Source organism: Excalfactoria chinensis, chromosome 21 (genome assembly GCF_039878825.1).
Source record: "Excalfactoria chinensis isolate bCotChi1 chromosome 21, bCotChi1.hap2, whole genome shotgun sequence".
NCBI lineage: Eukaryota > Metazoa > Chordata > Aves > Galliformes > Phasianidae > Excalfactoria > Excalfactoria chinensis.
Genome location: NC_092845.1, coordinates 2,145,539 through 2,158,881, shown reverse-complemented (window position 1 = coordinate 2,158,881; position 13,343 = coordinate 2,145,539). Strand labels below are relative to the sequence as shown.

At 60.0% G+C, this 13,343-nt stretch overlaps 4 protein-coding genes across 6 annotated transcripts in view; 1 reads left to right on the top strand and 3 right to left on the bottom strand.

Annotated features, from left to right (window-relative positions):
- CBL (Cbl proto-oncogene) overlaps positions 1-768 on the bottom strand; it is a 32,905-nt gene extending 32,137 nt beyond the window's left edge. The window contains exon 1 of the mRNA XM_072354945.1: positions 436-768. Within this exon, the coding sequence (XP_072211046.1) occupies positions 436-582 (147 nt within the window). The 5' untranslated portion in view covers positions 583-768. The remainder of the gene's footprint in view (positions 1-435) is intronic.
- A 239-nt stretch (positions 769-1,007) lies between these two features.
- Positions 1,008-3,884, top strand: DRC12 (dynein regulatory complex subunit 12 homolog). Of its 3 annotated transcripts, none has more exons than XM_072354688.1 (6): positions 1,017-1,731; positions 2,036-2,104; positions 2,304-2,423; positions 2,996-3,088; positions 3,402-3,532; positions 3,607-3,884. In XM_072354688.1, exons 1-6 carry the CDS (start codon positions 1,548-1,550, stop codon positions 3,733-3,735), a joined length of 726 nt encoding a protein of 241 aa, XP_072210789.1. In that variant the 5' UTR covers positions 1,017-1,547; the 3' UTR covers positions 3,736-3,884. The 3 variants fall into 3 exon arrangements, with proteins under 3 accessions (XP_072210788.1, XP_072210789.1, XP_072210787.1); XM_072354686.1 differs by having other exon boundaries at positions 1,421-1,731; positions 2,039-2,104; XM_072354687.1 differs by lacking the exon at positions 2,996-3,088 and having other exon boundaries at positions 1,008-1,731.
- Positions 3,885-4,185: 301 nt separating this feature from the next.
- On the bottom strand, positions 4,186-7,486 carry NHERF4 (NHERF family PDZ scaffold protein 4). Its single transcript, XM_072354684.1, has 10 exons — positions 7,349-7,486; positions 6,598-6,625; positions 6,286-6,350; positions 5,916-6,127; positions 5,604-5,790; positions 5,382-5,518; positions 5,101-5,305; positions 4,812-5,008; positions 4,507-4,677; positions 4,186-4,389 (listed from the first exon to the last, which is right to left on the bottom strand). The coding sequence occupies exons 1-10, from the start codon at positions 7,389-7,391 to the stop codon at positions 4,345-4,347; spliced, it is 1,290 nt and encodes a 429-aa protein (XP_072210785.1). The 5' UTR covers positions 7,392-7,486; the 3' UTR covers positions 4,186-4,344.
- NLRX1 (NLR family member X1) lies at positions 7,427-13,282 on the bottom strand. Its single transcript, XM_072354680.1, is given in 13 exon segments — positions 7,427-7,745; positions 7,869-8,120; positions 8,195-8,281; positions 9,004-10,418; positions 10,802-11,418; positions 11,566-11,666; positions 11,878-11,938; positions 12,128-12,255; positions 12,770-12,930; positions 12,933-13,036; positions 13,039-13,168; positions 13,170-13,207; positions 13,210-13,282. Coding segments are annotated over 13 exon segments (3,471 nt in total). The 5' UTR covers positions 13,268-13,282.
- Between the last annotated feature and the right edge of the window lie 61 nt (positions 13,283-13,343).

Sequence of the window (13,343 nt, the reverse complement as noted above, 5' to 3'; positions counted from 1 at the left end):
CTACACACAATATGAGACCCCATGACGGGCTGCTCATCAGGTTCTCTCCCAATAGCACACAGGGCCACAGCTCCAGGCCGGGAGTGCTGCCGCCCTGCTGTCCCCATGGCCATTTCCTGGCGGCTTGAAGACCACAGGAGGGGATCGCCTGACCCCAGCACCAAGGCCTAAGGATTGGAAGAGGTCTCCCTCCATTCCCAACACCGCGAGCTCCGGGTGCTTATGGTTAGATCTGATTCTCTCTATTTTTGCTGAGGGTTTTACGCAGCGTTTCGTGGCTGTTACTCAGCTCTCAGCCCTCGGGGACACAGCGATGCGGCCCCATCCCCGAAGGATGCCGCACAACCTCGTCCCATCTCACCCTACGCCCCCCCCCCCCCCCCAGGCCCGGCCCACCCCGAGGGTCCCCCCGTGTCACCACCCGCCCGGGCCCACCTTGTCCATCAGCTTCCAGCACTTCTCCACCATCTTTTTGTCCACGGCTCCCGGCTGGTGCGGCCCGAGGTGGTGGTGATGAGGTTGGAAGGCGTCCTTCATCAACCCGATCAGCCCCCCGGGGCCCTTCTTCAGCGGAGCCGACATGAGGGCAGCGCGGGGGCGGCCGACTGAGAGCCCACAGCCGCCCCCACCCTGAGCGGCACCGGGCCGCGGCCCTGCGGGGCTGACGGCCGTGGGACGCTCCGCGGGCCGAGCCAGGCCGGACCGGGCGGCGACTGAGGGAGCCGCGGGCGGTGGCGGCGGCGGCGGGGGGCGCCCGGCTCCAGCGCCGCTCCGCCCTCCGCCCCGGCCACGCCGCACGCTGATTGGACGGCCGCCTCCTCCGCGCGCCACGCTCCGCCCCCTCCTCCGGGGAGGAGCCGCTTCCCATTGGCTGGCGCCAGCGCCCAGTAGGAAGGAGACGAGCGGAGGGACGAGCGGCAGGCCCCGCCTCCTCGCTTTGGAGCATGCGCAGAGCGGCGGGAGGGCGGCGCGGCGGCCATGTTTAGTGCGGGCGGGCAGGGTGGGGCGGTGTTGCCATGGGAACGGGTCCCGCTGGCGGCGCGTTGCCCGTAGGCCGCTCGGCGGGTCTTTGCGCAAGAGATGCTTATTTCCCCTTTCTGCAAACCAGCTTCTCTTTTCCACAAATACAGAACTGACCAGCGTTGAAAATGGGAAGTAGGGAGGTGCAGTGTTCCAGCAGGGAGCTGCTCCGTGCCTGTGTGCAGCCATCGCCCCCACAACCCGCTGTGGTGCCATCCTAAGGTGTCATGGCGGCATCTCCCTCCATGACAGGGCATGGGAGCAGACACAGAGCAAGGAGAGGAAGTGAGAGCATGGGTAGGCTTGATTTGACTGCCTGGGACAGGCAGCTCCTTGTCTGGCTTTAATTACCTGGGCAAATTTTCTTAAGGATTCTATTGACCTCAAATATGTCAACGTTTATTGAGGCGTGTGTTCCTGAGGCTTTTCCCATTAGATGGTAATGGATTCTGGCTAATAGTCAAGCCGGATTGACCACCGGAGGGTGCCCTGGCCAGCTTCAAGATACCACAAACTCAGCTGCTGCAATGAGGTGGGTGCGGGGCCAGGCAACCTGCCCTCATTGCAGACGCAGTTGCTACAACAACTTGGCTTGGAGGCAGCTGCTGTGTGCTGAGCTCGGTGCTCCCGGCTTTGCCAGAAGGATGCCTCCAAAGGGCAAAGGGAAGAGGAAAAATGGAGTGAAGCAACACAGAAAGGGGAATGCAGCAGGTGAGTCCCTGAACCTCGGTGTGCTGAGGACCCCAGCTACTTCCCTATCTTCACTATGAAATCTCAGCTCTTGATCCCAACCTTGCATGCAACTCTCCAGGGAAGCGGCTTCAAGTAAAACTGGCTACACCCTGCACAAATACAGCCCTGGCACTGGGGTTTCATATCCCAGCCAAGTTTTCCTGGGTTGAACGTCTCCAGGCAGGGTTGCCCCCAGGCCATCTGACAGCTCCCAGTATCCCTGGGCCAAGCCCCACCAACCTGCTACTCCTGACTTGTCCCTTTTCTTCTTCCCCTCTGGCAGCAGAAAGCCAAGCTGCAGCCACATCCAGGAGAGCAGCGCTGGAGGCTGACAGGCTTCAAGAGCACCCAGGTAAGATGGGGAAGAGCCAGGGGCATGCTTGGGAGCAGGGAAAAGCTAGGAAAGATGCATTGCTGGACCACAGTGCTGGGCAAGGCATCTTGTCTCATGGCTTGGATACAGCCACGGGCTCCAGTGTGCTCCAAGGGCTGCATCCCAGTGGGTCACCCCCAGCAGCACGCTGCCCCCACAGCAGCACTCTGTCTTGCAGTTCACTGGAGGGATATGGTCTGGAAGGTGAGGGCTGATAGTGATGGGCTCCAGCGGAGGCTGTGGGAACTGGAGCAGGCATTGGAACGGGCGCAGGAGGACAAGCGAGACATGCATGAAGGTAACAGATGGGGTGGGAAGGGGCAGGCACAGGAATCTCACACCTCAGTGCCAGCCAGGGATGCTAGCCAAGCTCACCACACCTCACCCATCATCCTGTTGTGCTCAACCCCAAACCACCCATGCTATTGGCACACCAAGGTTCTAGCTGTGCACTCACTGCACCCCAACTGCTGTGCTCAGACACAGAGCAGACCAGAGCCTGTAGAAGTCACTGCCTCTCCACTTCCTTCAGTGTTTGAGAAGGAGATGGTTTTAGTCAAGGTAAAACCTCAGCCAGAGGTTTGTGGTCTTTGCCACATGCAAAACTCCGTGCTCATTTTCACTCTCCCACGCTCAGCAGAGGTTGAACTAACTTTCCACCCCCCTCCTCAGGGCTCCCTCCTGCCCCTGCCACAGCCCAGCGGGACAGGGGACACGGCCACTCCAGGTGCACAGCCTGCAAGAGAAACCCTCCATTCCCACTTGCTGGAGCCCTGTCTGGCCACAGATTCTGGGTTTCCAGCACAGGGACTGCCTGCTTGTCCCTTCTATTGCCACCATTTGTCCCCTTATCCTCTCCTTGGCTCCCAGAAATGACCCGGCAATACCAGCAGCTGCAGAAGCAGACGGCAGCACACAGCCAGCGCTTGGAGGCAAAAGTGAAAAGCCTGCAGGAACAGTTGGGTATGGCCCTGGCATCTCTGCCTGTCACTAGTGGGACGGGAATGGGTTCATTCACCCCAGGGCAGGAATGCATTTGGGGAAGTATGGAGAAACAGGAGATATTCACCCTGTGCTGTCTGCCAAACAGCAGCTGAAGGCAAAGCCTGACCCTACTCCCAGTGCACCCCTGAGCTTGGAATACTGACTGCAAAGAGGATGCTGTGATCCCACACCATCCCAAACACTGGGGTGGAGGCTGTGCAGCACCCTCCATGCTCCATTCACAGTACCCACACACTCAGTGTCCCCTGCCTTTGTCCCCAACACCCTACAGCCACCAAGCTGCAGGAGAGCCAGCACATCCAACAGGCCACCACCAAAGCACTTGCAGAGAGGGACAGGACCATCGCCCAGCTGCAGGGCAGAATGAACATCATGCAGAGGGAGTATGAGAAGATCTTCCATGTGAGTGGGGACGCAGCTGCGGGTGGCTCCCCTCAGCACAGTTCCCCCTCCTCATTGCCCTCTCCCCCAACTAGGATAGCCTGGACCTGGTGCTGGCCAAGATGGCAGAGGCCAGGCAGCACTGGAAGGAGGAGGGCACAACCATCTGCCTGGAGTACAAGCAGCACCTGCAGGAGTTCGGCCTCAACCCCCTGGAGATATAGCACTCAGGGCTCCTCAGGAGAGGACAGGCTCTCAACCTCTGTCAGCACAGCTGTCCCAGGGTTCTGCCTGTCCATGTGAGTGACAGACCCCCCAGCACACCACTCACGTGAACGGCAGCATGGACTTGTCCTTTAATCACTCTCCAAAGCAGTGACACAGGAACAGTGCTGTGATGGGTGCAGGTACCACCCTGCAGTTCGCAGAGGAGGAGCATGAGGGAGATGTCCATGCAGGGCAGACCTGAGCCCAGATGAGAGCTGGGGGGGTTCCTCCAGCACCCTCTTCCCCTTGGCTCAAAGTCCAGCCCCCTGGGTCATGGCATGGAGGGCAGTGCCTTGGCTCTCCTGGGAGCAATCCAGAGCCGAGAGCAAGCATTATGTCCTCAATTACCCCTGGAGGTGTGGGTCTGTCCTCAGGTTCCTGCTACATTCAATAAAAGCTTGAGGCCAGCTTTGGCCAGTGGAGATGAGTCTCTGGTAGTTGTGATGCTGGCAGTCCCACCCCAGGAGCAGAGATGCAGTGCAGTCCATAATGACAATCGTTTTGTTCTCTGGGTACATCAGCAGTGCTGCGTGGGATCCTGGCTGGAGGCAGGGTGCTCCAGGCTGCTAGAACGCATGGCGCAGCCGCCTCTGCTCCTCTCTGCATGGGCTCTGCAGGGACACAGCAGGGACAGGTAGGCAGCACACTCCCACCAGGGAGTGTTCATCACAGAGGGCACAGGGTAGGGGGGATGCCAGACTTGAAGCAGCACGGTGAAAGTGGTTTACCTGTGTGATGGTTATACTGTTGGCAGCAGCCATCAGCCAGGAGCCAGGTCCCTTCGGTCCCCCATCAATGTGATGAAACCCAGGGGAGTCGCTGGGAGAGGGCAGGGAGGGCGTGCAGGAGCCCAAGGCAGGGTCACCACCATCGAGGAACAGCAGAGGGGACAGCCCAATCTGCAAGAGCAGCACGGGTGAGCCATGCAACTCATGGAGCTCCTTGGCAAGCTGGAGGTCTTGGAGGGAACCTCACTCCGTAGGTCTGGGGGTGAGGGATCCACCTTGCAGACTGTGTGTTCCCCAGCACGTACCGAGCGGTAGAATGCATCGCTGGCGGGGTCGATGACCAGCAGTGTCACCTGCTCCTTGTGGGCACGGATCCGCAGCACAGTCTCCTGGTGGTCCAACCCCTCGATGCTCTCACCGTTCACAGCCAGAACACGGTCCCCTTCCTTCATCCCTGCCTGCTCAGCTGGCAACCCCGCATCTATGTCCCATAGGAACTGGCCTGCAGGGATGGTGGAGGAGAGATGCTCACCAAGGCATTCAGAGGGCACCCCAGCACTGCTGTCCGAGTGCAGGTGGGATCGGCTCCCTTACCTACTTCCCCTGAGCCGTAGTCATCCTCCTTGAGCAAGAACCCATAGCCAGCAGCACCTTTCACCATGTGCAGCTCCCGAGCCTTGAAGGGCAGCCAGGAGGTGTCCGCCAGGGCAGCTGTCGCCTGCAGTCCCCGCAGGCGGTAAAACTCCTCCACTGGGCCGGATGCCACCAGCAGTGTCACCTTGCTGCCGCTCTGCTTGAGCTGGAGGAGACACGCACGATGCTCAGCACCACAAGCAGCCCCAGCCCTGCACCCAGCACCAGAGCACACACTTCACCTTTCGGGCCAGCTGGGTGTGCGAGCAGTTCCTGACGCTGTGCCCATTCAGCTCCAGGAGCCAGGAGCCTGATGGCACTCCAGCTCTCTCCGCTGGCCCGTCCTGCCTCACTGACAGCTGGAACGTGCCCTTAACACCTGCAAGAGGAGAAGGCTGCAGTGAACAGGGCGATGCTCCAAGCAGGGTGATGCTGCAGGCTGGTGGTGCCGGCTGCCTTCCTACCTTCTGGACCCGACACGCTGAAACCAAAGCCGCTTTTGTCCCGTGTGATGTGGCAAAGGCGCGGGCGGATGTCAGCAGGCAGCATTTGGGACAGATCTCTGCCCAGTGCTTTGGCTGCTTCGTAGGAGTCACCATCCAGCACTGCCAGCAGGACCTGGTTCCCGCTGGCCTTGATCTTCTGCACCACCTGCAAGGGGCCAGGCTGCAGATCCCGAGCCTGTTCTCCTCCAGTGAGGCCAGCATCCTGCACTCCCTCTGTGCCCAGCTGGGGTTACCCAGGTGTTCCCACATTCCCAGCTGCTCACGGCTTACCTGGAGATGGTCCATGTGGTCCACGAAGTGGCCGTTGACCTGGAGGAGCCGATCCCCATCCTGCAGCCCCCGGCGCTGGGCCAGCCCCCCCAGCTCGACCTTCCGGATGATGTGGCCCTGGCAGCCCAGCTCCTCATGTAGGCAGAAGCCGAAGGTCTCTGTGCTGCCCTTGCTCAGCAGGTAGAAGCGGGGTTCCCCCATGGCCTCGCCATCTGCGTGGGGATATGGCCTGTGAGCAGGGCAGCAGGGATGCTGATGGGGCCACGGTCTCCCCATTCCTCTCTACTGTAAGCATTCACCTCCCTGAAGTGCCCAGGGGTGACCACAGCTGCCCTGACCCCACAGTGAGGGGGGAAACCCACATATTTACCAATGTCCTCAGCCAGTGACAAGGCGGGGTTGTCAATCCCATCTTTGGGGTTAAATTCAAATTTTCTGCAATGATAAAGGGTAGGAGAGGCCACATTAGAGCAGCCCCACCACCTTCCCCTGCTCCCCCATAGGAGCCCAATTCCTGCTGGGGCCACAGCGGCAGTGCCTCCTCTTCCCTAGGGGAAACCACGGAGGGATGTCACTTTGGGATTGCCCCTCTAACTCTCTTGTGGTGAAACAAGAGACAGTCCTAGCCCCCACCACCCCAGCACTGCCCAGCTGTGGGGCCGGGAGGGAGCACAACACTTACATGATGGATGCTTTGTCGCCCTCGAGCCCTGCAGAGGGAGAGGAGAGGTCAGCGCAGAGGGTAGCGAGCTGGGAGCAGAGCTGGGTGCTCAGGGCTCATCTGTTCACACGGTGTGCAGGGTCCCACCTCGGGACCAGGGCCCCAAAGAGAGAGACAGCAGCATTCCCCTGCACACCTCCCCCAAAACCCTCCGACACCACCAACCCCTTGGAGAGGGGATTCCTGCCAACACCCCCCATCAGCCCATTGGCATTTTCCTGGGTGCCCACAGCTTCTTTCCGTGGCTCTGACGGCCTTTTGCTCCACGAAGAAGCAGAGCCTGGAGACACACACACGGGGAAGGGTCTCTTGCAGGACGAAGCCCTGCAGCCCCAGCACATACCTTCTGTTTGTTTCATGGCCGCAGTGCATTCGAGAGGGAGCAAGGTACAGGGTGAAGTGGCAGGGAAGCACGGCGTCCCCGCCTTCTCCAAGACGCCCCATGTTTAATGGTTAAACAACCCCAAGCTTCCCCTGCCCTCCCAGTCCTGGCAATGCCAGCCCTCACCCAACAGTGCCATGAGCTCAACCAGCACCTGGAGCTCGGGGGCAACCCCTGGGTGTCCCACAGTAGGGAAGATGGACACCAGGAAACAAAGTGGTGCACTTTAATGCTACCAAGGGTTTCACAAGCAAGCTTGAGTCCAAGCCCAAAAGACAAGTCCCATTCACTCTTGGGCTTTGTGCCATATTTCAGCCTGGCCCCACGTACCCAGCACCTTCAACAGCTTCAGCAGCACCCAACTGCTGGGCATCTCTGCTGGGATAAGGACACCGGTGTCTGCAGGTCTCAAAGGGTCCCATGCTGGAGTTTCCCCAGCATCTTCTTCACCTCACTCTCCACCCGTAGGAACTTGGCTTTCCTCCAGGGGTTGACTGTCTGCCTCCTGCTGCTCTCCAGGTCCTGCAATATGATGGTCAGGTGCTGCCGAACCCTCTCGCGGTCCCAGAAAGGCAGATTCTTGTGCACCACATTCAGGATGCTGGACCAGTAATCAGAGACATCAGTGCCTGCTGTAAGGAAGACCAGAGCCCTGACGCCGTCCCGGTCCATGCGCAGGCTGTCGAGTGCCCGCTTGCCGTCCTCACTGATGTCATTGAAATACAAACTATGGGATAAAAGGAGATGCTGAGGGCTGGGAGGAGGGATGCGGGGGCTTGCTGCTGCAGGGAGGGATGCTGGCTCACAGCATCCCCTGCAAGAGCAAAGGAAAGGGACGGGGTGAACTCACTGCACTTTGTCCAGCGTTGTGTGCTTTTTGGCCACCTCCACCACACGCAGGGCGGCCGTGTCCGTCAGGGAGTTGTAGCCCAGGTCGAGCTCTTGGAGCTGCTGGTTCTCAGCCAGGTGCTGGGCAATCAGCTCCACGCCACGATCTCCCAGCGCAGTGTGCAGCAGGGACAGGTGGGTCAGTGAACGGTTTCCTGCCAGCGCCTCGGCCAGGTACTGTGCCCCCTGCTCACCTATGGGGTTGTTCCCCAGCCTGCAGGGATGTGAGGTCAGGGTGCTGCTTGCAGCATGCAGGGGGGTTTGGGGTGAGGATGGGGCAGTACTCACCGCAGGTTGCTCACCGCACACTTGTCATGCAGGAGCAGGTCACGGATCTCCTTGCAGGCATCAGGGCCCAGGCTGTTGAGCTGCAGACTGGTGCAGAGCAAAAGAGGGGGGCGATGGCAAAACCATCAGCCGTGGGGCCATCCACCCCATCCACCCCAATGCCATCCTACCTGGGTTCCCCATACAAGGTCACCCAGGGCTCCCTCTCCACAAGCAAGCCCACAGCAGCCACCCCAGTGGACGCGTAGCATCAGCCAATAGAGCCAGCACCAGCAAAAGTGAGGGAGGGGAGTGGGATCCGGCTGCCGCTGGTGGGGCTGAGGGCCTCAGGATGGAGCAGGACCCCACTGAGCCCTCCAGAGCATCCGCAGGAAGGAAGCACCGCACAGCCCAGCTGCACAGCTGCGTCCATCTCTGCCTTGCACGGTTCGCCACCCCCTGGGCAATGAGCAGACTGCAGCTCTACAAACGGACCGGGACGATCTGGGCTGCATGTCTCCTGCCCTGAGCGAGCTACGAAGCGATGCTATGGGGCCTCGGGTGCTGAGCAAGGGCAGGGAACCGCATTCCAGCCCGCAGTGCCAGGCGCAGACCGCTGTCTTGGGGAAGGGTGGTTGGACTGCAAGTCCCAGCGTGCAGTGCCTGAGCAGGGCTGCCGGTGGAGCACTGCATGTCGGAAGCTGTAGTCCCTCCCCGTCGTGCGCACAGACTGTAAACAAAGGCATGCCCTGCCTCCACCGTGGCATCTAAGCGCATCCCTGCGATCGGCACAGCGCCCAGGGGCAGCAGCAGCAGCAGGGGGTACTCACTGGAGAAACTTGCACCGCAGCAGGATGGGGAAAAGAGTCCTCAAGCTGCTGCTGTCAAGGTTGCAGGAGGTCAGATTCAGCTCCTCCACCTCGTGGTTCGTGCTGCCTATGACAGAAGCCAGAACGGAGCACTTGAGAGGGGTCATCTTGACGGAGGAGAGGTTGATAGTCCGGAGGGAGCGGACGGCCTCAGCTGTGAAGCGCTCGTTCTGGAACTCGTGTAGGAAGAAGAGGTAGTCCATGAGCTCGGAGGGAGGCAGCCCCTTGCGGCTGTTCCTGATGACAGTCTTCTTCATGGCTTTGGCTATCTCGAAGGCCGCCAGGTTCTTGATGGAGCAGCCTAACTGCTCCAGGATGGCACGGTTCCGGCGGGACAGGATCCCACCCATGAAGATGGGGAAGAGCTCAAAGACTTCATCGTCAGCGGCCTCATCAGGGTGCCGCATGGGGCCTTCCACACCCAAGATGCTGGAATTGATTTGATCCAAGACGTCGTCATTGTAGTAATCCTCCTCTTTGAACAGCTCCTCTGCCATGGTGCGGGCGATGGTGTCCCGGCCCTTCCCACTCAGCCGCGAGAAGAATCGAGGGAACATTTTGAGCAGGTTGAAGAGCACCGGCAGGAAACGCAGTGGGAGCACTTTGGAGATGATGCCCAGCACCACGGCGGCATCTTCGCTCACCTTCCCGATGATCTCCGACACCTCCTTGCCCACTTTCTGCACCAGGGTCTTCTTCTCACCCAGCACCACATACAGGGCCGCCAGGTACTCTTGCATTGCAGGGATGGTGAAGACAAAGGTGTGCTCCTTGCCTGGCTGCACACACGGCGTGAGGAAGAAGCGGAAGACATCACTGCGGAAGACCTCCAGCTGGTTGAGCTCGCTTTCAGTCTTCATCTCCACCTCAAAGCACTGCTGCAGGTCCTCCTCTGTGAAGCTGGTCTTGCGGGACATCACCCCTTCGTGGGCCAGCTTGCCCACCGTCTTGGCCACGTATTTCATCATGGAGATTTTGGTGGGGTCGGTGCTATCCAGCACCTCCCCGCTGAAGTTGAGCCGCAGGAAGCTGGTGTAGATACCACTCAGGGTCTGGCTGGGAGGCACCGTCCTGGTGAAGTATAGGAAGTGCAGCGTGGTGCACACCAGCCAGCAGTAGGATGGCAAGAAGCAGGCGGCGGCGATTTGGTTTTGGCGCTCCAGGTTCCTTGACAGCATCTCTACCAAGTTATCTTGCTCACCCGAGCGGCTGGCCACGTTGTTTTCTCCATCACAGCCAGGCTGGCTGAGGCGTAGCTGGAAGTACAGCTTCTGCAGGTTGGTGTCTGAGAAGCCACAGATCTCTGCATAGCGGCCCACGTACTTACCAGGGATCCGGCGCACCGCAGATGGGCGCGTCGTGACGATGATGCTGGCCTGGAAGCAGAGGGCTGGGTGAGTTTGGAGGTGCCTCTGATCTAACCTCAGCAGGATCCCAATCCTACAACCTATATCCAGGAACACCCAGGAGCTGGGGTCTGAGAAGCTGCTGCTCAAAGGGCATTGGTTCAAACCTGGCCCAGACAGAGGGGACAGAAGAGCTTTCCACATCCCTTTCTAGGTATAAACTGAATCTGGAAGGCAACAACCCTGCAAACTGATTCTCTTCTTTGTCTTATCAGCCTTCCCAAATATTCCCCACCAACAAACCAGCATGGAGAGTCCCACCAGGTGCAAAAGCTGCAAGTTGACTGGCAGCCAAGCTGCTCTACAAGAACTAACACAAGGCTTTAACCTGCAATACCCCAGCAGCAACTGACCTCTGGCAGGAGGTATTTCCGCAGCAGGTTGACCACGATGGCAGAGGGAGGCACGGGCTCGTTGGCATCACAGCACAGCTCAGTGCCAGCCAGTCGGAAATCCAAGTTGAGGCGCTCCAGTCCATTAAGGATGAAAAGCACCTTGAGGTTGGAAGAGCCCAGAAGTGGCACCACATCCCGGAGGTGCTGGTACTTCTTGGTGATGAGGCGTCTCAGGGAGATAGGGACGTGACTATAGGACAGGTCCTCACAGGAGAAGGGGATGACCAGCTCAAAGCGGGGTAGGAGACCATGGCACCAGTCCACAACTAACTTCTTGATGAGGGTGCTCTTCCCTGTGCCCACGGTGCCGTACAGCACCACGTTCTTCACCTGCCGCCCACAGGCATCCACGTCAAAGAGGTTCTGGAGGCTGATGACCCGCCTGCAGGGCTGCTGGAGCTGGTGCTGGATAGTCAGGTCAGGTGAGGGCTTCAGGACCTGCTCCAGGGAGCTCTCCCGGATCACTGGATCCACATGGACGGCGTCTAGTGAGAAGGAAGGGCCAAACTGCCTCTCTTCGTTGGGCTGGTTGCTGAACCACGCAGACAGGCTCTTCTGGTGTTTCTTAATAGCATCTGGGAGGAAAAAGGTGTTTGGCAATACAATGGCTTCTTACTGGCAGGAGTATGGGAAAGTGCAGGGAGGAGGCAGAACCCTGCACTGCCCAGAGCAGCAGCTGTGCAGGACTATCCATCCTCCTCAGCACAAGGCTGCAAGCTTACCAGATGAAGCCACGTTCCTGAGATGGTCCAAGCCATGGTGAGAGGAGCCGCGTTGGGCTCGATTCTCCTGAGGTCCTCCCTTGTACCGAACACAGCTCCTGCTAGAGGAGAGGAAGCATCAGGAGGTGGGCAGGGGCCAGCAGCCCCCAAGGGCAGGGTGGGACACCATGAGGCAGTGCCATATAAGGGCTGAGTTCAGAGTGGCAGGGAGTTGGCTCTGGGCGGTTTGCTTGTGCAGGCAAAACAGCATCTCTGCCCATAGAGCCCCAGTGGTCCCGAGGCAGCAGCTCAGTCACCCACATCCCACTGTACCTGGGGAGGGAGGTGCCACCCACGTGAAGGATCTTCCTGTGGAAGCAGCTGCCTGCAACACCTGTGGGGATGAAACATTCCTCCACTCACCAAAAGCTTCCCCCAGCCCAGCAGAGCTCACACCTCCGAACTCACTGGCTTAGCACCCTGCAGAGGTGACACACAGGCTGCCCAGGCTCTGCTGTGGAGCTGGGGAGGAACTTCCAGCAGGGACACCCAGGAATAGGGTGGGTTTGGGGTCACAGCTCACCTGGCCCCGAAGCAGCACAGAGGTACACACACCGTACTGCCCTGCAGCTGGGCTGGGATCCACACAGCCGCATCCAGCTGCCCCAGGGCAGGCAGCCATGGCACTGTATGGCCCGGGACATCTTCTGCCTGAAAGAGAGAGTGGTCAGCTGAGAAGAAGCAGGGTAGTGAGGATGTCCTCACTTGTGGGGTGAGCTTACCTGCCCCCAAAGGACCACAGAACTCACCAAGGGCACGAGGGGCAGATTAACGTTACCTCCTGATCCACAGCCCAAAGTCATCAGCCTGGATTCAGCTTTAACACCGCATCCCGGAGAGCAAAAGCGCTGGAGCTTGACGTTTTAAGTGCTATATAGCGAAACAGCGCCAAGCCCGGCTCTCCCCGCCCTCCCCCAGCTGCGGACGAGGGGCTGAGCAGCTCGGGGGGATCCCGAGGGCGGCTATAGGACGCGCTGCCCTCCCAACCTCCCACCGCAGGACGGGGCCGTACCGCCGCCGACTCACGCGCAGCTCGCCCGGCTTGCAAAGGGAAACTGAGGCACGGGGAGAGGGGGTAAGAAAACTCCAGCGCACAGGAAACGATGAGCCAAGCAGAGGCCGAGCAGGGCTCGCACCGCGCTGCTCTCTGCCATCCCCGCCTTACCCGGCTCCCAGCCCTCCCTCTGCTCCTCCAGCACCTTCCGCCGCCTTCCCCGGGGCTCTATCTGGGGCAGCGCGGCCCCGCTTCTCTACCCCGAGTCGGGAAGAGCTCCGAGACGGCGGCGACTTCCTGCAGCACCGCCCCGGCACAGCACGGCACGGCACGGCCCGGTTCGCCCCCGCACGGCGGCCGAGAGCAGCGGCGCACCCGTGCGCTCAGCCACGCACACAGCGTTACCCACGGGCCCGGGGACGGAGCTGCTTTGCAACCCCGAGAGGTGGTGCCGAAAGCCGGGCTGCTGCTTGGGGAGAAGAGCCCGTGCTCACAGCCTCGAGCATCCGTCTGCATCCCGGCATCCCGACACACGCGGACCCTCACAGCCACTAGGGAGGAAGCAAAGGGTTACACTATAAATATAAGTTTTATTGATGTGTGAAAGTACAGCTGGCAGCTCAGAAACACCGTTACAAGCCGCGACCCCTCCAGCCGTGTGGCGACCATCCGGCCACCGTGAGTGAAGCCCAGAAGCCAGGACCCAAACACACCGGGCACTCACCTGCAGACAGCGCTGCCCTGT